The sequence below is a fragment of the Lissotriton helveticus genome, chromosome 1_1 (assembly GCF_964261635.1).
Source record: "Lissotriton helveticus chromosome 1_1, aLisHel1.1, whole genome shotgun sequence".
Classification (NCBI taxonomy): Eukaryota; Metazoa; Chordata; class Amphibia; order Caudata; family Salamandridae; genus Lissotriton; species Lissotriton helveticus.
Window position 1 is genome coordinate 1,742,790,880 of NC_136057.1, and position 27,010 is coordinate 1,742,817,889.

The window sequence follows — 27,010 nt, forward strand, 5'->3', positions numbered from 1 at the left end:
TTCTCTTTGGGAATTTTGTAAGCACTGTGCATTCATGGTGTGGACAGCACTGGAACGCGGTCTTCCTATTAACAAAGTAGAAAAGTTGACCGAATGGGGTATGGTCCTATTAATCTCTTTAGTGAAACTTGTGTTCCTAGTCCTGTCTTTCATTTCTTGACATGACCCATTTCTCTCTATCTCTGCAGCGATACGTAAACGGTAGAGTGAGGGAAAGGGAACTGAAATGGAGAAATCAAGCACAGGTTGAAATTTCGAGCCACGCATGGACCTCAGCTTCCACATTGACATTTGTGCTTTGATAAAAGTGCCCCAGCCTCCATCAATTTCCTTCTTGCCCTTTCTTCCCCATCACCTCAAGCCCCATGTCACTATAGAAAACTATTACAGTTATCTCTCTCTCTTTACACTAAGAACAGACTTTCACATCATGCCAGGATCCGGGGCTCAATCAGCAGGGAAGCTAGTCTGCTCATTACGCGTCAGTCTGGAACATAAAATGGTTGCAGTCTAAAAATAAAAATCTAGCCTCTAAAGGATTTGAATAACAGAACTAGTAATAAGATTTTAAAGATAAAAATAGTTAGAACGTTCTCTCCAACGCTATCCTTGCCCAGAGCGAATACTTAAATCCTTGTTGCGGCTGCCCTTTATATTGACTCTCTGCCCTCATGTCTCTTGCAGATCCGACGGGCGCCGCTGGTCACTGGCCTCGCTGCCATCGTCTGGATATGGGACCAATACGCCAAGCTCTACTGTCTCAGTAAGTACCGTCGAGGACGAAGTAGAAGAAAATGGGTTTGTGAACAAATTGATTAAATATGTGGCCAAATACAGTTTTTAACAACTAATCAATTTTCTTTACATTTCTCTTGCTGGAAGATGTTTTTGTGAGTAGTTAATATTTCACCAAAATGTTCTTCCTTGATACTAACATTGATGTTACAATCAGTTTTTTTAATATATTCATGGTATAAGTGGCTTGTTCTCTTTCACAAACTGGATAATGGTTTATTTCTGGTATGATTTGTCAGGTGTTTGCATGTTTTTAGTTGCAACTTCATTACATGTTGTCGAGAAATGAAAATAGAAAAATAAAATTATTTCTTGGACACTTTTGTGAAAGAGCCTCTCCTTTGAGGGTTGAGTCATTCGGCCCAGTGGTAGTAACATATTAGCGGATTGTAGTTATTACGTGTCTGAGAGAATAAATATTATCATTTCAACTACCATTAATTCGACCATTGCTATCAATTATCTTCACCTGCCGTTTCAGGAGCCAGGGAGATTTAGTATTTTATCTCCAGTTTCAATAATTTGAGCATGTATTGAGTGTGCATTGTCTGGGGTTGCTTTAAAATAATCTGAGAAGTAATATTCATTTTCTTTGTAGTGGAAAAGTAACAATTATTTCTAGATTCTGTTTCACAGTTTATCTTCTAAATGCTTTAAAATGTTATATTGCTTACCCTTTTCTGATAAGATAATCTTAAAAGAATATGCACTTGGGGGACAGAAGTATTCCAGCGGCAAACCATATTTTTGTAAACTGAATGGGTAGCAGATACTAGTGAGTTACTGTTTTGTTAAATAATCAGAAACCTGTGAGTTTTGCCTTAGTAATTCCATTTTGACTTCAAGCCCACCCTTTTTCCGAATCTCTAGCTGACCCCATACCCCTTTTGTTTTTCGTAGTCTTCTAGTTCCTCACAGGAGCGCCTCCACCAGCTCCCTTATCAGCCCACCATGGATGAACTGCACTTCCTGTCCAAGCACTTTGGCAGCTCGGAAAGCATCACTGATGATGATGGAGGGCGACGCTCACCTGCCGTGCGTCCTCGGTCCCGCAGCCTTAGGTAAGAGAGTTGGTTGACATAGATTCTCCCACTGATATTTAGGATGACTTCCCTATCAGCCAGGGCTACAGAAATTAAACCACCAATGGAAATAATTGAGAAGGAATGGAGATGGACATCTGTGTGAACTGGAGTGGATCTATCTTCTGATCCCCAGAGAATGCAAGTGGTACAAGAACTGGATTCCTCTGTTCAGCTGGAATGGATGGCCTGTCAAAAACAAGTTGTGCTAGCTAACTGGATTCCTTTCAGCTCCTGGCTTGAGTTCTCTGTGCTATGAACTTCATTCGAATAAGTAGTGGTACCTCCTCTGTACTCATGTGTCCACCTGGACTAGTTCTGTGGCACGTATGTCCAACATAAATCAAGGCTGGAAGGATTCATGCCACATTTTTAAGATATCAGATAAGCTACATTGATATAAAACTAATCTAAATAGAACTCGTTTGCATAGTCACGAGTTATCTTGAGCATTTGACTTAAACTGGATGTTTCAATGGCTAGGTCCTACAGGACTCATCTGTAGTATATTCCCAGTCGAAAAAAGCAATTTCCGAACTGAATTCCTGAGGCCAGCTGATCGGAGTCTACGGCAGGGGTGTCGAAGGTTAGTCAGGATGGGACCACCCATGGTAGATTATTAGGATATCCAATAATATATATCATAACATTAATCTCAATAGGACACATTTACACAGTAAGGTTGGTTTGAATATCTGGCCTGCTTCGAATCTTCTTGGACTCGGGTTCAACACAAAAGTAAGTAACGCCGGAACTGAATGCACATAGCCAGATGGAATGGGTATATAATACAGTCCAGTAGAATAATTGGTCGTTGTAGAACCAGATCCCGGTATAGTCTCAATAATATAAGCAGATACTTTATGAGGAAGCTTAAGTGGGTGCACAGTAGTGCCCAACAAAGTAGTAATTGTTCTTGAACTGATTACTGATTCATTTAGTGTTTCTGGACAGGAAGATGAAATGGACGTGGATTTGTGTATGTGTCCCGGATTAAGGGCCAGATGTAGGTAAAAAATATTTACCGATTCTTAATTACCGAATTTTACCGATTCGGTAATTAAGAATCGGTAAATATGAAGGGTGGACATGTAGGTCCATCCAGATGTGTTTTTTACCGATTCGGTAAATACCGATTTTGACAAGGGTGCAGGGGGTGTCACTTTGACACCCTCTAGCACCCCCAAAAAAGGTTCGGGGGCCATGTGGCAGGCATACCTGCCCTAAGGGCAGGTCTGCCTGTCATATGGCACAGGTGTGCATGCACACATGTGCATGCACACCGGAATCCGTTTTTTACCATCAAATTGAATTTGATGGTAAAATACCGATTTTGTAGGCCTTGTGGGACTCAGAAGAGTCCCACCTACATATCAATTTTACCGAATCGGTAAATATACTGGTCGGTAAATATACCGGTCGGTAAATATACCGGTTGGTAAATTTACCGACCGGTATATTTACCGAATCGGTAAAATTACCGATTTGCCCTGTTTCCGTGCCCCTACATCTCAATAGCCAAATACCGGTCGGTAACGGCCGAATTCGGCCGTTACCGACCGGTATTTGGCTACCTACATCTGGCCCCTAGTCTCCAGCCCAGTTATTTAGCAGATGAGAGCACCTTGAATTCAATTTTATTTTGTCTCTATCCAACAGCCACCAAGAATAATTGCTCCCTCTGACTTTGTCAGAAGCCTGAAAATGAAAGATTTATTTATTTATTTTTATTTTGATCGTTTTTTATAGTGCGAACATGACCCTTGCAGGTATCAGAGCGCTTTGCAAAATACAGAGAGCAGAGTAATAATAACAATAAAATAATATTCGAGAAAAATGCAGGATAAAGTAATACCCAAAAAGGAAGGGTATGTGTTACAATGTTCAGAGATCAAAGGAGATACACCAGATGACTCTGGTTCTGAAGATATTCCTGAGCTGGGTTGTGGCCTAGCTGAGGAGCGACTCAATAAATTCAACAGAGTCTCTCGAAGCAGGCGGGTTCGAAACCATATGGAGAGTTTTGTGACCCGAATGGAGGCAGTTGATGGTCTCCTGGGAAGAGTAGACAGTTACCACTTTGTTTGCGTTTTGTTGAAATGGGCTAGAGGACAGTGTGTTGATGAAGAACATGGCTGCATTCTGTGTCTTATCTTGAGTGGGAAGGCAATTCCTTGCAAAAGAAGGTCACCTGCAGATTTTACATGTGGCTATAGTGGAACATGGTACTATCTTAAAAGAAAAGTAGAGTGAACCACCTTTTGTTATGTCGGAAGGGCACAGTGGCCAAATTCAATAGGTTTCTGCGTTCTTTATGAAGTTAAAGTCCTCTAGTCTCTCGGTACGCACGTGTTACTGCAACTGGATACACCACAGGAGAACATTATGTCCATGTGGTTGCAAACAATGAAACATTAAATGCGATATTTTTGTTCTCTCTTTTCAGAGCTGTTAAAAGCTTTTGCAGTCCTTGTCTCTATTTTGAGACCACAGCTCTGCCAGAGAGGAGCTGGGCACCAGGATGAGGTAGTGTCGACATAACGCCATCTCTTTTTTCTTCCTGCAGTCCGGGCCGTTCCCCTTCGTCGCACGATAACGAGATCATGATGATGAACCATGTGTACAAAGAGCGTTTCCCAAAGGTGAGCTCGGCTTCTGATTTAACATCACATTTTTTATTTCCAAGGGACGCGTATCTAGGTAAACAAGGAGTACGTCAGGGACTTTGTTGCCTCCTCTAGCTGTCTTATTTTTCCATTTGTAATGGTGTCAGTGTATGTCTCTCCCAGCACCCCCCTCCCACTCTCTTCCAATGACAAACAACCCATCTGCCAGCCCATGTACAGCATTTGCTTCTAAAAATACACCACAGAAAACAAATTTTCTAAATTAGTCTCCAGAAATGGATTCAGCAGCTTTTAGCTAATGACGCGCACAGACTGTAAGATATTGTAGCTATAAAGCATGCATTCATACCTTTTATGAGAATTCTGGGGCCTGCTTGATTGATACAAGTGACTCAGAGTATGTTCAATGCAATGCACAGTAGGTGTGATGGGACAGGCCGAGAAGACATCTCTGGGTGGTTGTGATTGTTTATGTCTCAGAGGGATTTCATGATGAACGTAATAAAACTGCTCTTTGGATCTTGCATAGTTTTTTAATACACTTAGTTGTCCTCTTGCGTATAATGTGATTGGGATGTGGAGTTCTCTCTGCCTCATATGTTCATGTTTGCTCTTTCCCTTATCCTGATGGATACAATTGAATTAGTTTCTTCCCAATATATCTCGCTCTACGCATGCTAGGGTATGCAGTACCCCTTGACTTTTATTTCTTACACTCGAATTTTCCATATACTTTATGAGGGAGGTTTGTATTGCACGTTGCTGATTACTATGGTCCCTGCTGAGATGCATGCTCTGTGTTGCATCTATATTTGTAGGTCATGGGCGACAGTTGATATGTGAGGACGCAGTGAGCCGGGCCACAACATGGTTCGTCACTGCGTGAGGCTCTTCCGGCCCGTCATATTATCCTATAATTTCTCCGTGAATGGGCTGCCATCTGGACTTCTAAGCCGTGGGAATTGCAGAGTGTGGTGACTGGGCAGCGCTGGAAGCATTCTGCGACCCGGATAGTGTGCTGCTATCTATGAGATGCAGATACCGCAGGAAGGACACGAGTCCTAAAAAAAGAAGTGGGGGGACTAACCTAGTTTGGCAGTATGCAAGTGACATCACAGTGTGCGACATCACGGCGCGCGACATCACCTCCTGTGACATCACGGCGCACGACATCACAGAGCATGACATCACATATGGCATCACAGGAATTGACATCATAGAAAGTGGCATCACAAGCCACGACTTTACAGGAAGTGGCATCACAAGAAGTGACATCAGATCTAAAGCCCTCACATACGTGTTTAGCAGGTCTATTGTGTACGTTTGAGCGCATTGCAAGGATAATAGCACAGTGAGCTATGGAAGATGATATGTGACTTCTACACCTTGCAATCACCCAGTTTTATGTAACACATCATGTACATTCATTTACAAACGTATATGATTTATTGTACATGTAATATGCACGTGTTGATGTAAAGCGCTTTGACACACTGTATTGGGATGAGTAGGGCTGTACAAAAAAAATAGTGGTACTTACATTTTTTCAACGCCTCTTCAGGAGAAGAAAGCTCTATATAAATACAATTTGCTTTGTATAAATACTGGGAACGACCAACACATCTGAAATTCTTCCAGTGCATGCATATCTCCTAAACAGGGACTGAACAAAGTGAAAATCTGCCTCTCTTAGGTATGTGTGAAGTGCTAACAAAGTGGGAGCCTTTGCTTCCCCTCCGCTTCATTTGCATCATGTCTGAGGCTCCTGAGTGCTCCCAACCAAGAGACTCCAACAAAAGGAGGCCTGATGACCCCTCAGATTCGGCCTTTGTTATGGGCCCAGCAGGAGTCTTAAATAAGAAAGCCCCATCCCGTCCCGCCTGAACGTTGTTGCTTGTTGCAGATGGAAAGGAGACAACGTGCAGGCACTGCTGAAAGTGTCCCGGTGTTGGAAATTACACCAGGACGAGTTCAGCAGATTATTCAGTGGGGCCCAAATTCTTGGCAGGATGGACAGCGTTCACCCTGAGAAAATAGTGGGTGGACGCTGTCCACCCCGTGTACCCCAACTCGTGCCCTGACTGCAGCCTGCTTGAGAGATGCCCACTGCACTGGGCCCAGGACCGGTTCTAGGATTTTTGGGACCCAGGACAAAAAGGAAGGTGCGAGGCCCCTCTAATTTACATAATAATTGATATCTTCTGGGCTCTGGAAGCTTCTTTGTGGAGACTCCTCTTGAGCCACAGCTCCTCCTCTCAGCCTCCTACAAGCACCTCTTTTACGGCTCAGACCGGGCTTAAGGTGTGAGAATTTCTTGGGGGCTGGGGGTTAAAACTGTGGGGTCGCTAAAGTGCAGACAATCGGTTTCCTGCTGTTTCTCTGAATGGGCAGCCCGAGCGGTGTCCCCCTCCCCTAGGCTTTCCACACCAACCCATGAGAGGCCCAGGGAGAGGCACCTCTCCCATGGGCCCAATTGTAAAGAAACACCTTTCTTTCAATCGAATCCACAGGGGTAAATGAGGACGGATGGGGTGTTGCAATTTTGCGGGGCCTCATGCTGGTAGGCTGAGTGGGAGGCCCTGGGAGGCTGCCCACACTGCCCATGCATAGCGCCGGCCCTGCCTGGGTCTTCCTCAATTGAGGACGAACAACAAACAAGGAGTCAGTTATTTGATTCATGATAGTGCTAGAACAGCATATTTTTATATTCAAAGAGAAACGAGGAGCAGGGGCAGATAAACACAATTGGTTACAGCACTGTGTAAACGAATAAACATATAACGAATATCAGCCCATAAGGCAGTACAAGGTGCACGAGTGCAGTGGGTAGTGACACTACGGCAGCGCAAGTGACAGAGAATACAGCGTGAGCGGCGCAAGGTGCAAGGTGCAAATATATACAGTGATGGTACACAATGGTTTCCGGTTCAATAATGGTTTCTCAGTTCAATATTCGTAAGAAAAACCACTGTGGAGGGGCGCCTGGAGTCTAGCTGTTTGGTCGACGGCGTTTCGATCCGTATAAATAAGGATCATCTTCAGGCTGTTCTAGCACTATCATGAATCAAATAACTGACTCCTTGTTTGTTTTAGGATAATACTGTATAGATATCCTTATCAAATACTGTTCATTAACGTGTTTAATGATACCAATTGGGATATTGTTTTGTATACATTTCCTATGAGGGGATGCTTCGAGGCCGGGAGGATCCCCACACTCAATACCTGCTCCCCTAGCCTCAGTGTTGATGAAGCAAAACTGCTTTGGAGGTCTTTGCCCGGGGCACACACACAAACCACTGTGTTGGCCTGCCACTCAAGCCTAACTCCTGCCACCAACAGGGAGGTAAGCTCTCCCCTGAGGGCTCTGAGGAACTTGACCCGGGCCTTTATGACTGTGGCCCACACAGGCCCTGAGGGTCAGGCCACTGACCAAAGGATGGACACCCTGCCTCTTTGAAACTACTGCTCCTGTTAAGACTCTCCACTCCGCTTTAGGGCCTGCGACCATAGCAACTCAAGGCACACCCCTGCCGCTCTGTGCTTTTTCCCTACAGGGCGGCTACAGTGATCGCTGCTCACGGGACAAGCTCATCTTCTTGGCCTCTTTCTTGGCATCTGGATCTTGGCCTGTTCATGTCTGGGGAAGTTGGTGCTTGATAAGAAACATCCCTCCAAACTTCCAGATGCAGACGCCAGTGGAGAACACTTGGCCACTTGGGCCACAACAACAATGACATGGGCATAGCCTCCAAAGATCTGTTATCAGATGTCCGCAAAAGCGTAAAGGCAATGCGCTCCAAAATTGATATGCTTACTAACCAGCTGGATTGCATGGACAATCGCCTTGATAAACATGATGACCGATTGTCCTAATTGGAGCAGTGAGTGTCCCACTCGGAGGATGGGGCTGTGGCAACCAACAAACTGCTGCTGTAGAGCAGATGGAGAAGGTGCTTGCCTTCATAAAAGCCAAGAACGAGCATCTGGAGGTGTTATTTACCAAGAATAATATTAGAGTGTTAGGTCTTCTTGAATCTACCACTATTTCTACTATTGAAGACTGTATGGAGACCCTCCTCCAAGCCCTATTTGGGGACCACTTGACAACTCTATTTTCTATAAAGCCGATAGCAGAAAGCTATATTTGACACCAATGGGCGATATGTCCTTGTTCATGTTCTGCTACTTGCCATGAGGGTTACACAGGCGTGTGCTTATAGCCCTAATGTAAACTCCTCTCTTTTCTCTGCCGCAATATTGGATCAGACTGTAGCTTTGGATCACTCTACAGTGATCTGTTGAGGCAACTTTAATGTAGTCTAAGATTCTTGCTTGGATGAATCCCCGTCCATAGTTAGACCACATTACTGAGCTGCTACCTACTTGCAGTCCCTTTTGAATGACCTTGACATCTGGCATGCCCGGCACCCCGGTGAGGTTGTTGACACATGTGTAACTACCTCCTGTGTTGTGTGTTCAAGTATAGACTAATGGCTAGTCACCAGAGATACCTGCGGAACAAGTACGAGTATTGAGCACTTACCACATACACTTTCTGACCAAGTGCTGGTAGCCTTACCATTATGTTTGGTGGGTGAGCCTGACCGCGCATTTACTTGGCGACTTCCTACACATGCACTCAAAGACCCCTGTTTAATGGTGAGATACGTAGTTCCATAGTTAAATTGTTCACACATAATACCAGAATGGTAGACTCCCCTGGACTACTCTGGGAAGCATTTAAGGGTTTATGTTTGAGGTTTATGTATATCGTAGCAATCTAGCGCGTTCCGAGATTTTGTGCTGGTGTCTGCAGACACTGGAACGTGATATCCAAGATTTAGAACTTTACTGCTCAAATGTGGCAGATGTATGCTGCCTTGCACAGACCTGTGACACTATGTCAGAATAAGAAGAAATTGCTGAAAGCAAAACTCGCCGTCTCCACAAGGAGGCTACTGCTCACCATTTTGGCAAGGGGATTGAGCGGGTAATACTCTAGCTGCCCATCTAAAAAAAATAACGGAGTAGTTAATACATTGCAGAACTACTGAATGCAGAGGGGACTGCCAATCCTTGGTGGACATACCTCAAGTGTTGCTGCGCTTCTAGTCCGCCTTATATGTCTCCACTGGTTTAATCCCGTCAGATATGCTGACTGCCTAATTGACTCTACTCATTTGCTGTGGTTGGAAAGCTGCCACAAGCAATATTGTGATGTGTGGTTTACCATGGAGGACGACATCTAAGCTATCCGCCACATGGCAGGTGACAAAGCACCCAAAATAGATGGCCTGATGGCCCAGTTGTATTAGTAAAATGCTAGGGAGGACCGGTCATTTACTGCCTCCTACCTTAGAGGCCCTGATTGTTACAATCTACAAACCTAGCAAGGCACCTAACTTTTGCGATTCATAAAGGCCCTTATCCATGATAAATGTGGGTAATAAAATCCTGGCATGCATGCTTGCAGTAAAAATACTGCCATTACTCTACACCATAGTCCGCCCCAATCAGTATAGCTTTTTACTGGTGTTCGCAACTTCATAAATGTCTGCACCCTGTTTGCCTTATTTGAATTGCTGCAATGCCTAGGCCTCAGCTCTGTATTCGTCCAATTGATCATGCTGGAGTCATCAGATCGTTTGGCTTCCAGCTCATCTCCTACGCCGACGACACACAAATAGTGTTGTCGTTGACTAGGGGGGGGGTGAGAAAGAAGCTGGGGATCGCTTTCATGAATGCATGAGCGCAATATCCTGTTGGATGTCCTCCAATTGTCTAAAGCTCAATTCTAATAAGAGTGAAGTCTTAAAGTTTGGGAATAACCCACAGGTGTGGACACCAGGCTCGTGGCCGGAAGGCCAAAAACCTGGGGGTAATAGTAGACAACAAACTCACCATGTGTGAACAAGTAAGCATGGTTACCTCAGCCTGTTTTATGATTCTTAGAATCATAAGGAAAATTAAGATCTTCCTGACTGAGAGTAATCTGAAGACAGTAGTCATGGCTCTTATAACATCGCGTTTGGACTATTGTAATAGCCTATATCTGAATATGCAAAAACAACACTTGTATGGGCTTCAACTAGTCCAAAACGCAGCGGCCAGGCTGCTGTCCGGAACTCCCAAATTTGTCTCTGTGAGAGGACAACTTAAGAAACTACATTGGCTTCTGTTAAAACAAAGAGCTTGCTTTAAAGCACTCTGTATTGTTTTTAAAGCCATTAATGGAATTGGTCCTGAGTTTCTTAAGCTAAAGTTCTGCTGGTTCTTCCTGGCAGAACATTACGATCAACTAGTGCTAAACAAGTGCAAAATCCCATGTCAAAAAGGTTAATTGGGGGGGCAGGAACTTCACTCTTTGTGTCTCGAGAGCTTGGAATGAGCTGCCCTTCTCTCTCAAGACTGCTCCGGATCTTCTCTCATTTCGGAAGGGCTTGAAGACATGGCTCTTCTTGCAGTAAAATTTCTCTCAGCTTCCTCAGGTAACCAGTACTTAGCGCCAGGACACCCAAGGGTAATCACGCGCTCTATAAGTGCAAATAACATAACATAACATGCTCTTATATAAACTACCTACAGCTAGATAGCCTGTAAACGGTGTGGTGTCATATCTTATAGGGATAAACAGGGGTACGTGACAGGGAAGCCTGCTCTCGCCAATCCTGTATACTATAGCCCTGGAGCAGTTTGATAAGCACCCTAAAGCAGCATTACTCTGACTGAGGCCTAGACTTTATAGCCTGGAGACAAGTTGTCTCCATATATGCTGACAATGTCACCATTGATATTGAAAACCCGGCACAGAATATAACACCTAGGCTGCACAAATTTACCTGTTTTGGCACCCAGGGATCACGATTAATTGGTATAACAGACCCCCGAGGATATTACGCCATAAATTTGTAAATTTAGCGGCACAATGATGGGAATTTAGCGGTGCAAAATTTTAATAGAAATTTTGCAGCATTTTTGTGGGAAAATATTTTAGTTTCTTTAAAAAAAAAAAAGAAATTTACCCCATGTGTCCTGCCACATGCCCACAGGCAGCCGGCCCAAATTCTTTCGAATCTTTTAAAAAATGTTGCCCCCAGCAGGTCCCATTGCGTGCTTACGAGCAGCGAGCCCGAATGTTGTCTCTTTTTTTTCAAATAGTACCCCAGTTGTCCCCGCCGTATGGCCACAGGCGGCGACTCCAAATTCTTTCTTTCTTGAAAAAAAAATGGTGCCCCCAGCGGGTCTCGCCGCATGCCCATGTGCATCGGGCCCACATTCTTTCATTTAAAAAATATATATATTGCCCCTGCAGATCCCGTCACATGCACATGGGCTGTGGGCCCGAATTCTTTCTTTGTTTTTAAATAGTGCCCCTGCAATCACACCATCTATTTTCCGCCTGTGGATGGTGGGAGTGCTAAGGGCAGAGGAAGAGGAGCAGAGAAGCTGCATATCTTGCCAGGCCGGGACAAAACGTGGTTGCTATATGGTGTCCAGGTTCCGAGCAGCAACAGTGTTTTCCGGTCATCTCCAGACCTGGGGATGTGTTACAGCAGGCGAGTAAACAAACACCTCGCCTGCTCACTGACCCCCTGCCCCCCCCTCCTTTTATTTGGCTCAGTGGTAAACGCTGGGCCAATAAAAGGAATTTAGCTTGCACTTTCGTAAAAAGCGGTGCCTTTTTACAAAACTGTCGATTCTGCGATTTTTTTGAAAATTGCTAAATCCTGGAGGGTCTACCTAAGGCTAACTTATATGCATTAAAAAACAGGCGCTTAGGTCTGGTAAAAGGAGCATTTTGCCAGGTTGAAATGGCAGTTTAAAACAGCACACACCAGCTGCAATAAAAAACCGGAGACATGTTTAAAAGGGCTACTTTAGTGGGTGGCACAATAAATGCTGCAGGCCCACTAGTGCTATTTGGGTTGTTGAAATTTTACCAGCACAATCACTTTATCATTGGGTATTGGCAGTAAAGTACACTGAGTCTTAATAGTCAACAAAAACTAGTTCAGAAAACAGGAGGGTGAAGGCAAAACATTTGGGGATGACCCTTTAGAAAGTGTGAAGTCAAACATTGGTCTATACTCATCTACATAAAATTCATTTGCAGGGGGCTGCGCTCTCCACTTCCAAGGAATGCATGTCCTTTATGCCTAGGTTTTGGAAAATCTGTTTTTTCTCAGTAGAATATGTAGAATTCCACCTCAAGGGTATAATGCTCTGGTCTCTTCAAAGCGTGAGTGAATTTCAAACTGGTGTGTGCAACCTGAGCCAAATGTAGCCCACACAACTCAGTTCACCCCAAGGCGAGACCAGCCAAACTCAAGAGTCCATCCCCAACCCAGAATTCAGTCTAGCCTGGAGCAAACCCCAGTCTGTTCTCAGACTCAGCACAGCCTATTGGTAAGCAATGGCTAAAGCCAAGCTCAGACCACAGCCTAGCACCTGCCCAACTTAGGCAACCCCAATTCAGAGCCAAGTCCAACAGCGACTCCAAATCGCAGTATGCCTAGAGCTCAACCCATTTCAGCATCTACCCATAGCCCAACCCATATCCTAGTCCAAAGCACAGAATGACCAAGCCCGCCCCATCTCCTACCACAATTCCCAGTCAAGCATGTGCAATCGCAGCCTTCAGTCATGGGGATTTCCTTTACCCTATTCCGGTGCACAAACCTTCAAGCCGGCACTAGTAGCATACCAAGCTACTCATCACCCGTCCCAGAAGAAGAAAGTCACTGCCACACAGCAATACAAAGTCACAAGCGGCTTGAACCAGGTTACATGTGGCATCATGTTTCTTCTCCTATAGAGCATGTGTAAACATGTGCCAAAGAGAGAAAGCAGGGAAAGGTGAAGAGCCACAGCATAGGGCGCTGATCTTCCCTGGTAGCAGAATGAAGCAAGTTAACATTTGGGGTGAGAGTAAAGTCAAGATCATCTAGAGTTGAGTGACATTTGTTTCTTTATCTGCTGACGGCATGGACATGTGGCCTACATTTAGCAGTAATGGTGATGATCAACAGCACGTATGTTCCCAATAAAGTTAATCCAATGAGTTGGGAGGAGAAGATAGTAATTTAAATACTGGGGCATCGTACGGAAAGTGTGGATATTATAGCAGTGTGTATAGAGTTGTGGCTGTTGTGATTTACATCATTTGGGAATGCAGCCACTGGCATGGAAACAGAGCTTTATCTACTCAGTCAATGTGGAAATTGAAATGGTAGTGCTCTTTTTTTTACCCCATAGTTTTATATAGTTGGAACTTGAACTGAAGGTATCAGGTATCAGAGTGCTTTACAAGAGCACCAGTGTCATTACACAAGGACACATTAATTTTTGTTAGGCACAGAGAAATGAAGTGATTTGCCCAGAATCACAGGATGTTTGAGCGTCATTGCCATGACTCAAACCAAGTTCCCCGGATTTGAGATTGACTGCCCTAGCTGTTAGGCTACACCCTCTCCCATAGTTTAAAAGACAAAGGCAATGTATAAAGTCTCCTGGGAGTGGTTCTTTACATAACGAGACAATGAGGCATCACAGGAGAAATGGGGGGGAGGATGTGGCCTTACAGCCAGAGCTGCCGACTTTGGAGCTGGGGAACAAGGTTCGAGCCTCGGTGTCGACTCAACATCCTTGTGATTCTGGGCAAATTACTTAATCTCCCTGGGCCTAATAAAAATGAATGTGTCCTTGTGTAACATAACTGGTGCTCATGTAAAGCGCTCCAATACCTTCGGGTCGAGTTCGCTCTATATACATCTGCACATAAAAAAATCTGCAATGTGGATAAATCTACAGTACAAAACGTTAATCTGAACAATCTGTAATGTACACGTAATACGTAGCAGTCACCAGAGGCAGCATCCTGTGTACTTGAGCAGCTATAATCAGTGCCTCACTGACTGGCACAATGTGTACTGTATTATTAGCAGCACAGAGGAGTATTTGATTGACATCCCATTAAAAATGCATCACAGCAGAAATATTTCCAAAACACGCACATCAATAATGGAGGTGTACCCGCACATGATGACAATATTCAGGCACATAGCAGCATTAATTCTGAAATTCTGTTTCCAGGTTCATAAATTGTGATGGGCTGAGAACTTTTTTTAGGAACAGTGATGTGTTAAAGGTTAAATGTTAAGCATACTTATAGAGTGCACTACCACCCCACGGGTATCCTGGCGCTAGTGTACATTTACTCAAAACCATACACTCATAATACAGTTGGGGTCCTACCCAAAGAAGGGCCTAGGCAGCAACATCAGGGTAGAGCCAGGTTTTTAATTTCTTTCTAAACTGCAGAAGATCTTCAACCTGTCTAAGACTGGTTGGAAGTGCATTCCACAGTCGGGCGGCTGCAGAGCTAAATGCTCTTCCTCCCAGTTTTACTCTCTTAAACCTAGGCTCCTTTACAAGTCTGGCTGAGGATGATCGCAGGCTTCTGATGGGGGCATACCATTGAAATTTGCTCTGCAGTGGTTTGGTCCCCAGACCATGTAAGGCCTTCAAAACAATACAGAGAGATTTAAAATGAATCCTTTTTAATACAGGGAGCCAGTGGAGTTCCTTAAGGGCCAGGGAGGCTGATGATCGTTGAGATTGCATAAGTACTAATTTGGCCGAGATTGTCTGACTTCTCTGAAGTCTCTCGATCAGGTATTTTGGGGCCTCTAGAAGAAGAGCATTGCAGTAATCCAGCCTGCTCAGAACAACGCTTCTTACTATCTGTGTCCCAGTTGGAATTGGCAGCATTGGGAGGATCTTCCTTAGTGCTCTTATGAGGGAGAAACTGGTCCCCACTGTTTTATTTACATGAGTCTCTAAACTCAACCTCTCATCAATTGTTACTCCCAGGTTTCGTACCGCCTCAGATGGTGTCAGTGGCTTATCCACTGGGATTGGCCAGAAATTGCCCGGAAGCTGGCGTGGAATTTGCTGGGCTGCACAGCATAAGAACTCTGTCTTATCACTATTAAATTATAGAGAGCTATTTTTAAACCAGCGTGCAAAGTCCTGCATGCATGTGTGAACATTTTCCAGCGATAGTTCCCCTTCCAGAGATAGGATAAGCTGAGTGTCATCTGTGTAATTCACCAGGCTGACATTATGGGACTTGATGACAGACATCAGGAGGCTCATGTTGATATTAAATAGTATTGGACTAATTGCCGAGCCCTGAGGTACACCATGCTGAATGATAGTAATAGCTCATTGAAATGGGGCTAGTGCTACTGCCTGTTGTCTATTTGACAGATACCATTGGAACCATTTTAAGGCCATACCCGATACCCCGACTTCGTTAAACCTTGCCAGAAGAATTTCATGGTTCACCGTATTGAATGCGGCGGACAGAGCTAAGAGGATCAGTATGACTGACTGTCCCTTGTCCGCTCGCAATCGAAGTTCGTCAAACACTGTCACCAGGGCGGTCTCTGTTCCATGTCTTGGCCGGAAGCCGATTTGTACATCCTCTAACTTGTTATTATTTTCCAGGAACAGTGACAGTGTTTTGCTGACCGATCGTTCTAAGATCTTAAGGGGATATGGTAAGAGGGAGATAGGTCTATAGTTTTTTGGGCACAGGGGGTCCAGAGTAGCTTTTTTCAAGAGTGGTGTTACTATCGCTTGTTTCCAACAGGTACTTCCCCATTGCTCAGTGATTGTCCAAATATCTGTCGGAGTACTGGAAAGAGCTCTGTTCCTAATTCTTTCCAGATCCTGTTTGGTAAAGGATCCATTGGGGAGCCTGAGGAAACACTTAGAGCTAATCAATTAAACTCCTCCTCTGAAGGTATCACAAAGTGGTCAAGAGTTACCGATTTACCCCTGCCACTTCGTTCCTCTTTCCGAGTGGTGGTAGTGCTATGGTGAAGCACATGTTTTAATCTGTCTGGCATAGAATTTTCAGTAGAAATGTTTTCCAATGGCTGACAAGCGTTTCCTCTCCGGTATAACAAATGCTGGCATCCAGCATTTTGTATCATGCAGAGGATTGCTATAATCGCTTAATGTGGGTAACAGGCCCACTCTGCAGCCACTCAGAGTGAGCTGCCAAGGTGCTGAGTGCCATGTGGGCACAGCTCATCCAGTTTTCGGGTATTTGTAGTTGTGTTATCCCCAGGATAAATGCGGCACTACAAGTGGCAGAATGGAAAGAAAACCCAGACTGGATGAGCCACTTATGCCTGACCAGGGACAGCCTGAGAGCTCTCCCGATTCCACAGCTCGCTAAGGTCCATTCCTGGAGTAGAATGAGTTTCATGCTCCTGGGCCGGGTGTTGGTGCCTCTGCCTCTGGCAGCTGTGTGCCGCTCCTGGGTCTCTGGTGAGATTCAGTTTGCCTAGAAGCCTTCCTGCTCTAGACTACTGCTAGAATACAGACTTAGTGCAGCCGGTTGGTGTGGCCAGGCCAGCCTTGTCAATAACAACAAAATATCAGATCGCATTCTTCAAATTTAGCGGGTGGTTTTGTAAAAAGCTTCACCTTTTTACAAAACTGCATTTTTCGCAATTTTTTTTGCAAATCGCGAAATTGCAAAACCCTGGAGGGTCTGCTTAGTCACACCTCCTTAATTTGGCAGGCCTTTTAAACTCAAGTGCAGCGCATCCGTGCCACTGGTGCGTCAAAAATAAGCCCATCCATGCCAGACATCGCCCAACGCCAGAACCACGGAATCATTCACCCCAGATCCCTCTTGGCGGCACGTATGTTCTTGCGATTCATTTCGGGAACTTAACTGCTAAGATACATCCTGCCTGAATGTAGATTCCCTAGATAAATACAATAATTGTAACTGCAATCATTGTGGGTGTCTCACAATTTATAACTACGAATGTTTCGGGGCTTCTCTTTGCCCCAAAGACAGTGGCGACAGCCTCTTTTCATTAAGCATTTGCTTTCAGTATTTTTAAATTGAAACTTCCGTTTCTTTCTTTTTAAATCCATACTTCTTTCTGTTAATCAATATTCACTTTCTCCTCTCGAGATGCCAATCACATCACCATGCTAGTTCAATGCCATTTTCCATAGTTTCTCATATTCCAGTCGGCCTTCCGAACCTTTCTTCCAAGAATATGCACAAGAAGCACCATTCATAAAACTCAGTTTATTTGTGGTCCAATGCATTTCGGACCTCCAAGGGTCCTTCGTCAGGGAAAACTGTAATAACAACATCAAAAACATCCTATTAGACTTATATCCCACCTCGCTCATGTTCACAGAACTTGTTTTTAAAAGAAACGTGAGTTGCACATATTTTACTGCTCTAATTTGCTCGGTGACAAACAACCCTCTCTCTACTACAACCTTCCACTTCTTCATGTCCAACTCATTCCACCCTTCTGTTCCTCCTGCTACGCCTTGCCAAATCTTCAATATCACCTTCTTTCCTAACCTGCACCCATATCTCAACATTTATTCGCCTCCCAGTTTTACTCTCTCCACATACCTGCTATAACGATTAAGTGAGCACGCCAAATGTGGAAATTGTCGGTTAAACTAAGGTGAAATTGGATGCTTTAGAGAAGGTGTGCTACTCACTTATATGTGAAATTTAGTTGTCTCACAATTTATACCATTAAAGATGCCAGGATGAGCATACATAACATTCCCTTTCTCTTTGAGAGAGGGTTTGGGAGGACTGCCCTTTGATAATCTAAGTCAACAGGATCAGGTATTTCTTGTTCTATAATTAATGCTAAATCTTTGGTGAAAAACAAACAAAAAGTTTGGGGTTTCATTCAATCTCATAAGCCTGATATTATCTTTTCAACTGAGACCTGTCTAAGAGACTCCTCCGGTCTGGATCTTGCTGCGGCTGTTCCCAGGAGCTATTCTGTAATCAGGCAGGGTCAGCCTAATAAAGTGAGAGGAAAGCTAGCAGTGGTATATCTAGAAACATTTCAGGGCTGTCTCTCTAACCTTCTATCCCCTTTTTGCCCTCTTGTTGTGAGGCTATTTTCTTCTGTTTTGAGATCAATGCCTCCTATAGGTTTTCTGGAGTGCTTCTATATCGGCTACATGGGCTGAGAACCGACTTTATACAAGCTCTAGTGATATTTTTAGCAATAACCAAGACCTCTGCCTGGCTTCTGCCCTTTCCCTCATATGGCAACACAAAAAGATGATGGACGGAATGCTAAACATTGTCAAGCATTCACCCCCAGTCTCAGATCTGGGTTAAATCCATTGTTCTTTTGCTCGTCACGCCAGCTAAGTTTGGACCCAGCCATGTGCAAATCAGTCTTGATCCTGCCCCCCAGGGGAGCAGTCCAGCCAGAACTGCCAGGTCCTCCCTGGAGGACTTGGCAGTTCTGGCTAGACCGGAAAATAAGCATCCTTGGACTGGTTCTGGAGTATCACACCTCATCAGTCAGGCTAGCCTGAATCCAGTGTTCTAGCGAACACGTGATCCACATCTGGGCATACCCTTCCCACTAAGGGCGACTTATAGCAACACATAAAGATGATGGACAGAATTCTGAACATTGTCAAGTATTCACCCCACAAGCATTCACCCCACGCCAGCCCTCATCTGGCCAGATCATATTGCAGTTACCTTTAGTCCTAAACTACACTGTTCTCTGAATAAATAGCTGTGCTGGGCCATATAGACTGCTTACGTGCTTGGAGGAAAATCACACAAGAAAATCTAACATTGGTGCTTACTAATAATACCTTCTTTGTGGTAACTTATCTCTACATCATGGTAATCCCTCCGATACTGTCATGTTGAATGATTTTGTGAGGAATTAGTGATCTTCTTTCAGAAAAAGATTCATAATATCGATCGCGAACTTTTCATTAGTTTGTTTACCTGACTCCAGGCAAATGAGTCTAATGCCATGGTTCTACAGAAATTCTCCACTATCATCAAACAGCCAGTTGAAAAGCTAATTCTTACCACTGAATCATGGACCTCGTCAAATCTGTGCCGCCCGCACATTCTACAGCTTAACCTGGATAATATCTGCAAACACCTTACTTACTCTGCTGTGCAATGAGGCTGATGACTCCTGTGTATTTTCATCTTCATAGAAGGAAGGCTTGGTTATTCCCCTGATTAAAAAGCCTTCTGTAAGTTTAAAGTAACTTAATTCTTTTTTCCTCTACCATCAAAGATTTTGGAGAAAACTTAGAAACAAGGATTGATGTCAGTTTTGGAAAGTCATAAGTTACTGGATACGTTACAATCAGGTTTTAGAAGCGGTCACGGTATTAAGTTATGACATCAGAGGCATTGTCGATCGGGGTGCTCTGTCATCCCAATGTTGCTTGACCTCTCAGTGGCATGCAATACTATGTCACTCTCCAATATAATGACCTTCCCAGCTCAACTAGGGTTCAAAGACAAGGACCTTCAACTACAATGTTTCTTTTTGACAGGTAAAACACTCACTATTGTCTGTGATCATTTCTCTTTTAAAGCCTTTTCCCTGTCTTGTGGGGTTCCCCAGGGCTCATCTTTAAGCCCTAGTCTTTTTAATGTTTATGGCCCCCTTGCTAAATTTATAAGATTATTTGTGCTCTAAGTCCTTTTATACGCAGATGATACAAAGATAATCGTCACCATAACCGATGATGTCCAGTCAGCGTTAATCAGTTTTCCTAAATGTATGCATGTAGTCGGTGCCTGGATGACACGCAACTGTCTGGAGTTAGACATAGAAAAGACTTAACTAACTATTTGGCGAAGACTTGACTATTTGGTTCAACTCATGATCACCCACTGAGTTTGGTACCCTACCAACTCCAGTTAAATCAGCGAGGAATATAGTAGTGATCTCATTCCCTGTCAAATTTGAAGCAGATTAGTCAAATTACAGCCTTCTGTCTTAACATTCTATGCAGTCTTAGAAAATTGTTCCCTTTTATTCCTGTTCATATAAGCTATGTCTTTGAACATTTCCCAAAACTAGAGTGCGACTCCAGCTTTGGGAAATGTTTAAAGACAGAGCTTATCAAGCTGTCAATAGGCTGATTTACTTTAATTTAAGTCCTCTGACTTGGTTGATGGGTCTTAGCCCAAAGAAGCCCTTGGGTATATATGCTCACTAAAAGTTTATTTTCATTTTTGTTGTTGATCAATGTTTTAATGGCTGTTTTGATCGATCTATGAAAAGTTTATGGTGAGGTGAAAGGACAATCAATCAATCAATCAATCATGCCATTTGTATAGCGCACTACTCACCCGGGAGGGTCTCAAGGCGCTTGGGGGAGGGGTATGCTACTGCTCGAACAGCCAGGTCTTGAGTTGTTTCCTGAAGGCGAGATGGTCCTAGGTCAGCCGAAGGTGGATGGGGAGGGAGTTCCAAGTCTTGGCAGCCAGGTAAGAGAAGGATCTTCCTCCGGCGGTGGCTCTTCGGATGCGTGGTACGGCTGCGAGGGCGAGGCTGGTGGACCGTAGCTGGCGGGTGGGCGTGTAGAAGGTCAGGCGGTCGTTGAGGTACTTGGGGCCCAGGTCGTGGAGAGACTTGTGTGCGTGGGTGAGGAGCCGGAACGTGATCCTCTTGTCGACGGGGAGCCAGTGCAGGTTCCTCAGGTGGCTGGAGATGTGGCTGCGTCGGGGGACATCCAGGATGAGTCGGGCGGAGGCGTTCTGGATGCGCTGGAGTCTTTTCTGTAGCTTGGCTGTGGTTCCGGCGTAGAGGGCGTTTTCGTAGTCCAGTCGGCTGGTGACGAGTGCCTGGGTGACAGTCTTCCTGGTCTCGGTCGGGATCCAGCGGAAGATCTTGCGAAGCATACGCAGGGTGTTGAAGCACGGTGAGGAGACGGCGTTGACTTGTCTGGTCATCGAGAGGGAGGGGTCCAGGATGAAGCCCAGGTTGCGTGCGTGGTCGGTTGGCTTGGGTGCGGTGCCCAGGGCTGGGGGCCACCAGGAGTCGTCCCAGGCGGAGGGCGAAGATCCCAGGATGAGGACTTCTGTCTTGTCCGAGTTCAGTTTCAGGCGGCTGTCCTTCATCCACTCTGCGACGTCTTTCATCCCTTCGTGTAGGCAGGTTCTGGCGGTGTCGGGGTCTCTGGTGAGGGAGAGGATCAGCTGGGTGTCGTCGGCGTAAGAGATGATGTTGAGGTTGTGCTGGCGTGCGATGGCTGCGAGAGGTTTCATGTAGATGTTGAAGAGGGTGGGGCTGAGTGAAGATCCTTGCGGGACGCCGCAGATGACTTCGGTGGCCTCGGAGCGAAACGGGGGGAGGCGGACTCTTTGTGTTCTTCCGGCAAGGAACGAGATGATCCACTCCAGTGCCTTCTCTTGGATACCGATGTTGCTGAGGCACTGGACTAGGGTGCGGTGGCAGACCGTGTCGAACGCAGCGGAGAGGTCCAGGAGGATGAGGGCCACTGTTTCCCCCTTGTCGAGCAGGGTCCGGATGTCGTCGGTGGCTGCGATGAGGGCGGTCTCGGTGCTGTGGTTGGCTCTGAAGCCGACTGCGAGGGGTCGAGGGATCCGTTCGTCTCGAGGAAGGCGGTCAGCTGTCTGTTGACGATCTTCTCGATGACTTTAGCAGGAAAAAGGAGGAGCGAGATGGGGCGGAAGTTTTTGAGATCGGTGGGGTCCGCTGTAGGTTTCTTCAGGAGGGCGCTGATCTCGGCGTGCTTCCAGCTCTCCGGGAAGGTGGCGGTGTTGAAGGAGGCGTTGATGATGTTCCGGAGTTGGGGTGCGATGGTGGAGTAGGCCTTGTTGAAGACGTGGTGTGGGCAGGGGTCGGTCGGTGATCCGGAGTGGATGGTGTTCATCGTGCGGGCTGTGTCTTCGGTGGTCACCGTGGTCCAGGTGCGAAGGGTGGCGGTGGGGGGCGTTGGTTCGACGGTTGGGTGCGTGGGTGGGGCGCTGAAGCTGTTGTGGATGTCGGCGATCTTGCGGTGGAAGAACGAGGCGAGGGAGTCGCAGAGGTCTTGTGACGGAGTGATGTCGTTGGTGCCGGTGCTGGGGTTGGAGAACTCCTTGACGATAGTGAAGAGCTCTTTGCTGTCGTGGGCGTTGTTGTCCAGTCGTTCCTTCAGGGATTTCTTCTTGGTGGTGCGGATGAGCTGGTGGTGCTTGCGGGTAGCGTGTTTGAGGGCGGTCATGTTGTCGGTGGTCCGGTCGAGGAGCCAGGCTTTCTCGAGGGTGCAGCAGGTCTTCTTGGAGTCCTTGAGGTCGTCTGTGAACCAGGATGCCTTCTTGCTTCTGGGTCTGCTGGGAGGGTTCTTTAGTGGCGCGAGGTCGTCGGCGCAGGCGGTCAGCCACTGTGTGAAGTTGCGGGCTGCTTCGTTGGGGTCCGTTGTGTTGGCGGGTGGGCTCTGGCTGAGGGAGGTGGTGAGCTGGTCTGCTTTGATCTTGCTCCAATTCCTGTGAGGTACCTGTTGCGGGTGGTGGTGGGTCGTGGATCTTTTGAAGCTGAAGTGGACGCAGCTGTGGTCGGTCCAGTGGAGTCCGGTGGCGTGGCTGAAGGTGATGTACTTGCTGGAAGAGAAGACGGGATCAAGCGTGTGGCCGGCGTAGTGGGTGGGGATGTTGACCAGTTGCTTGAGTCCGAGGTTGGCGAGGTTTTCCAGCAGGGCGGTGGTGTTGCGGTCCTTGTTGTTCTCCAGGTGGAAGTTGAGGTCCCCGAGGAGGATGTAGTCAGTGGAGGGGAGGGCGTGCGGGCTGATGAAGTCTGTGATGTCTTCGCTGAATTGTGTGCGTGGTCCCGGGGGTCTGTAGACGAGGGTGCCTCTGAGGGTCGTCTTAGGGTCGGTGTGAATCTGGAAGTGGAGATGTTCGGCTGCGGCGAAGGAGTTGTTGGCGTCGGTCGTGATGCGGATGGTGTTCCTGTGGACGATGGCGATGCCACCTCCGGTCTGGTTGATGCGGTCCCTCCTGAGGATCTTGTACCCGTCCGGGATGGCGATGGCGATGTCGGGTGCAGAGGAGGCGTTCATCCAGGTTTCCGTGAGGAAGGCGACGTCCGGTGATGTAGCGTCGAGGAGGTTCCAGAGTTCCACGGCGTGTCTGTGGACGGAGCGGGTGTTGATCAGGATGCACTTGAGGTGGTTGCTGCTGGTGGTTGTCTTAGCGGGTGCGGGGCAGGTTCGGAGGCAGGTGAACTTGCAAGTGCAGCAGGTGAAGGGTCCGTGGGTGCGTCTCGGGGTGGCTCGGCAGCAGGCGTGGGTCCGGCCGGCATTGAGTGCGTTGAGAGTGGCGGCGTTGTAGGTCAGTCGGGTCGTCTTGCCTCGGCGGGGAGGTCCAGGGGTCCTGGCGCAGGGCGCGGGTCAGGATGCGGATGGGCGCAGACGGGCTTACCTTTGGCGCACCTTCGGCGCTCAATCGGCGCTCCCGCTGCGCGCGTCCGCTGCGCGGTCGCTCTGGGGGCGTCATAAGTAAGGAGCCGGGAGGGAGGAGCAGCTGGGTGGCGGGAGCGGGGCGGCGAATGGAATCACAGGGGGGCGGGGCCGCAGGGAGGCAGCGGCGGGAAATTCCAAGAAGCAGCGGGCAGCGGGAAATTCCCAGGAGCAGCGGGAAATTCCCAGGAGCAGCGGGCAGCGAGCGAAGGAATCTGCAGGCAGGAGGCGGCAAAGGCAGGCAGGAGCGGCAGCAGTGAGTGGGGCGACCAAGCCCTGTGGAGGGCTTTATACCTCAACATAATCTTGGCCCTTCAAAGGTTGTATTATTTTTTTTTTTTATAATCAGTTCAGTCCCATGGCAGAGAAGATGCTTTATATTTGATACACTTTTTTCTGGGTGTTATGTGGCCTGTGTTTGGGCAATTCCTTGCTGTCCTTCTTTTGTGTGTTATGTCGTTGCAAAACTTTTAATGAGAGCGATGAACTTGTTTGTGGAATAGTCGTAAACGATGGGTTTGGTTCACTAGGCCACGGCGCAGATGGAGGAGAAGCTGAGTGATTTCATCATAACGTTTGCGCCAGAGAATGTCCTTCCCTTGGCTGATGGTGTGCTCAGCTTTATCCACCACCAGATCACTGAGCTGGCTCGTGACTGCCTAGCCAAGTCCCGTGAAGACCTCATCACCACTGTCTACTTCTGTGAGCTGCAGGAGAACCTGGAGAAGCTGTTACAGGATGTGAGTAGTGCTGGCACAAAGGCGAAGAGCAGAAGAGGGAGTTCTGTGGGTAAAAGCGGGCATGAGACCCTCCTTGTGAGGAGATAAAAAAAGTGACTCACAAGGCGGTGTGACGTCAAGTCTGGACTTTGGGGTTCATGGGGATGAGAATTAGCATTGGTTTGCTGTGGAAGTAGTTTAGGGAATGCTTGTTGGAATCTTCATAAGAAAATGTAATCTGATATTGTGTTGGGCATCAAGAGTACAGACTTGTAGTATTAGGATATGGAGCTTTTGAGACTGGGGAGCAGGTGATTCTCTGCCGTTGATTACCTTCTATTAATGAACATTCTGGCAATGGTCCTAGCTGTCAGACTAGGAATACCAATGAATATGCATTCTAAACTTGTCTATTAATGAAAGCTACTAACGACGAAGAAACACATTTGTGGGTAATGAACTTATTTTGGCTTGTGGAAGTTAAGATACTTGCTGATTTGTTTCAGATAACTTGGGAACTGCCTTTGGGTGCTTAGGGCCATATGTATCAAAAAGTCATTATGAGATTCTCAAATAGCGATTTTTTGCGAATCGCTATTTGAGAATTGCAAAATGCTATCTATGTAGGATTTGCAATAAATTTTGCAAATCCTACATATTTCTTAATTGAGAATCGCAAATTGTGATTCGCAATTAAGGAATACCTCCCCCTTCATTCCTATGGGCCTAGAGGCCCATAGGAATGACTGGGAAGCCATTCTCAATTTGCGATTAGCAATTAGCGAATCGCAAATTGAGGATGCAATTTCAAGGGTGCAGGGGTGTCAAAAGGACACCTGTTGCACCCCTGAAATAAGCATGGGTGGGCATGTGGCGCACATACATGCCCTAAGGGCATGTATGTGCTTCACATTGCACTTTGAAAAATGCAGAAAAGTGCATTTTTCAAAGAAATCAAAATTACCACCAACTTGAAGTTGGTGGTAATTTGCGATTCCTTAAGGCCAAATTGCACTTTTTTGGTACTTCTTACATTGCCTTTAAGGAATCGTAAAATTTGCGATTCCTTAAATGCAATTGCAAAATAAGCAATCGCAAATCTTGCGATTCCTTATTTTGCCTTAATACATACCATTTGGCAAAATTGCATTCGCAAACGCCGAATTTCTGCGAATTTCGGAGTTTGTGAATGTAATTTTGCTTGATACATATGGCCCTTAGTTCTGTGGGAGGAGACCTGAAGGTGTAGTATAGGAGGCTGGTGATACAGAACATTAGTGTTTTGAAATTGCATGCATGTAAGTGAGTACCATTTTTGAGTATTTAGATTTGGGGGTGCAAGGTTATACACTATTATACACTATTCAGTGCAAGGATTGAAAGTGCAGTTTTTAGATAATGGACTTACGCCATCAGAGCAGGGACTCCAATGCTTAGGTGTTGTGCTCATGTTTTATGGTTAGTTCCATGGGGCTAGATGCTGTATTTTAATGCTTACACTTGGGATTATGTGTAAGGAGACTTGTGCAGGGCTTAGATATTGAGTGCATGGGTCAGGGGTACAGTCTTGATTGAGTTTGGAGATTTTTGGTTGTGGAATTTGAATGCTGCGATGTAGGTGACTTGTGCTGAAGGTTGTAAGTGGTTAGTTTTAGCTGGGGTGTATAATGTGATGCTCTAGCACAAAGGAGTAAAGGATGGACTCTTTTACTCTAGATGTTGAGTGATATGGTAACATTTTCTGAGCTATTCTTTTTCTTTGCAGGCCTATGAACGATCAGAGAGCCATGAAGTGGCTTTTGTTACTCAGCTGATGAAGAAACTTCTCATCATCATCTCCCGCCCTGCACGGTTACTGGAGTGTTTGGTGAGTTCTGGTGGGGTAGTGCTCCTTGAATGTCAGTTTTTAAGGGTTCGGGGAGTCAGGCTGAGAGGGGAACAAACCATGATTGGCAGCGCAGACAGTGTCACAAGGAAAGCTCATGGTGAATTATTTAAATCTATAAACAGTAAAATATCTGCACTATGGCAGAATCCTGATAACCACAAATGAGCTCATATATTCCAGTGTTTGAGTTCACAGAATATATCGATGATTGGGAATTAGAATGAAAAAATACATATATTTTCTAATGTAAATCCTTGGAGTGTTCAAGCAGTGTGTGGAGCTGGCCCCACTTTACAGGGTAGGAGTAAAGGCCTCTTAAGTCCTGTGCTGCCTTTACAATGTTCACTGGGGAGGGTGGGTACAACATAGAATCTAACGCCTGAGGGTATGTCCGTGCCTGTTGCTATCTAGAATCTGTCGGAATGTTTAGTGAGACATTCGAAACAATCCCCTCTGGTCCTTTAAGTGCTATAAAAAGTTCTGTGATTGTGCCTGTTGCATCTTGTAGGCCTGGGCCACAGGCCTACATTGTACTTTAAGTTGGCTCAGTTGTTAATTAATGTGAAGGAAAATGGA

The 27,010-nt window shown here is 46.0% G+C and overlaps 1 protein-coding gene across 1 annotated transcript in view; it reads left to right on the plus strand.

The window, feature by feature from the left end:
- The window catches only part of MAST1 (microtubule associated serine/threonine kinase 1), a 419,095-nt gene that overhangs the window by 239,552 nt on the left and 152,533 nt on the right, over window positions 1–27,010 (plus strand). The window contains exons 5-9 of the mRNA XM_078689234.1: window positions 685–763; window positions 1,696–1,856; window positions 4,444–4,519; window positions 24,358–24,567; window positions 26,312–26,413. Of these exons, the coding sequence (XP_078545360.1) occupies window positions 685–763; window positions 1,696–1,856; window positions 4,444–4,519; window positions 24,358–24,567; window positions 26,312–26,413 (628 nt within the window). The remainder of the gene's footprint in view (window positions 1–684; window positions 764–1,695; window positions 1,857–4,443; window positions 4,520–24,357; window positions 24,568–26,311; window positions 26,414–27,010) is intronic.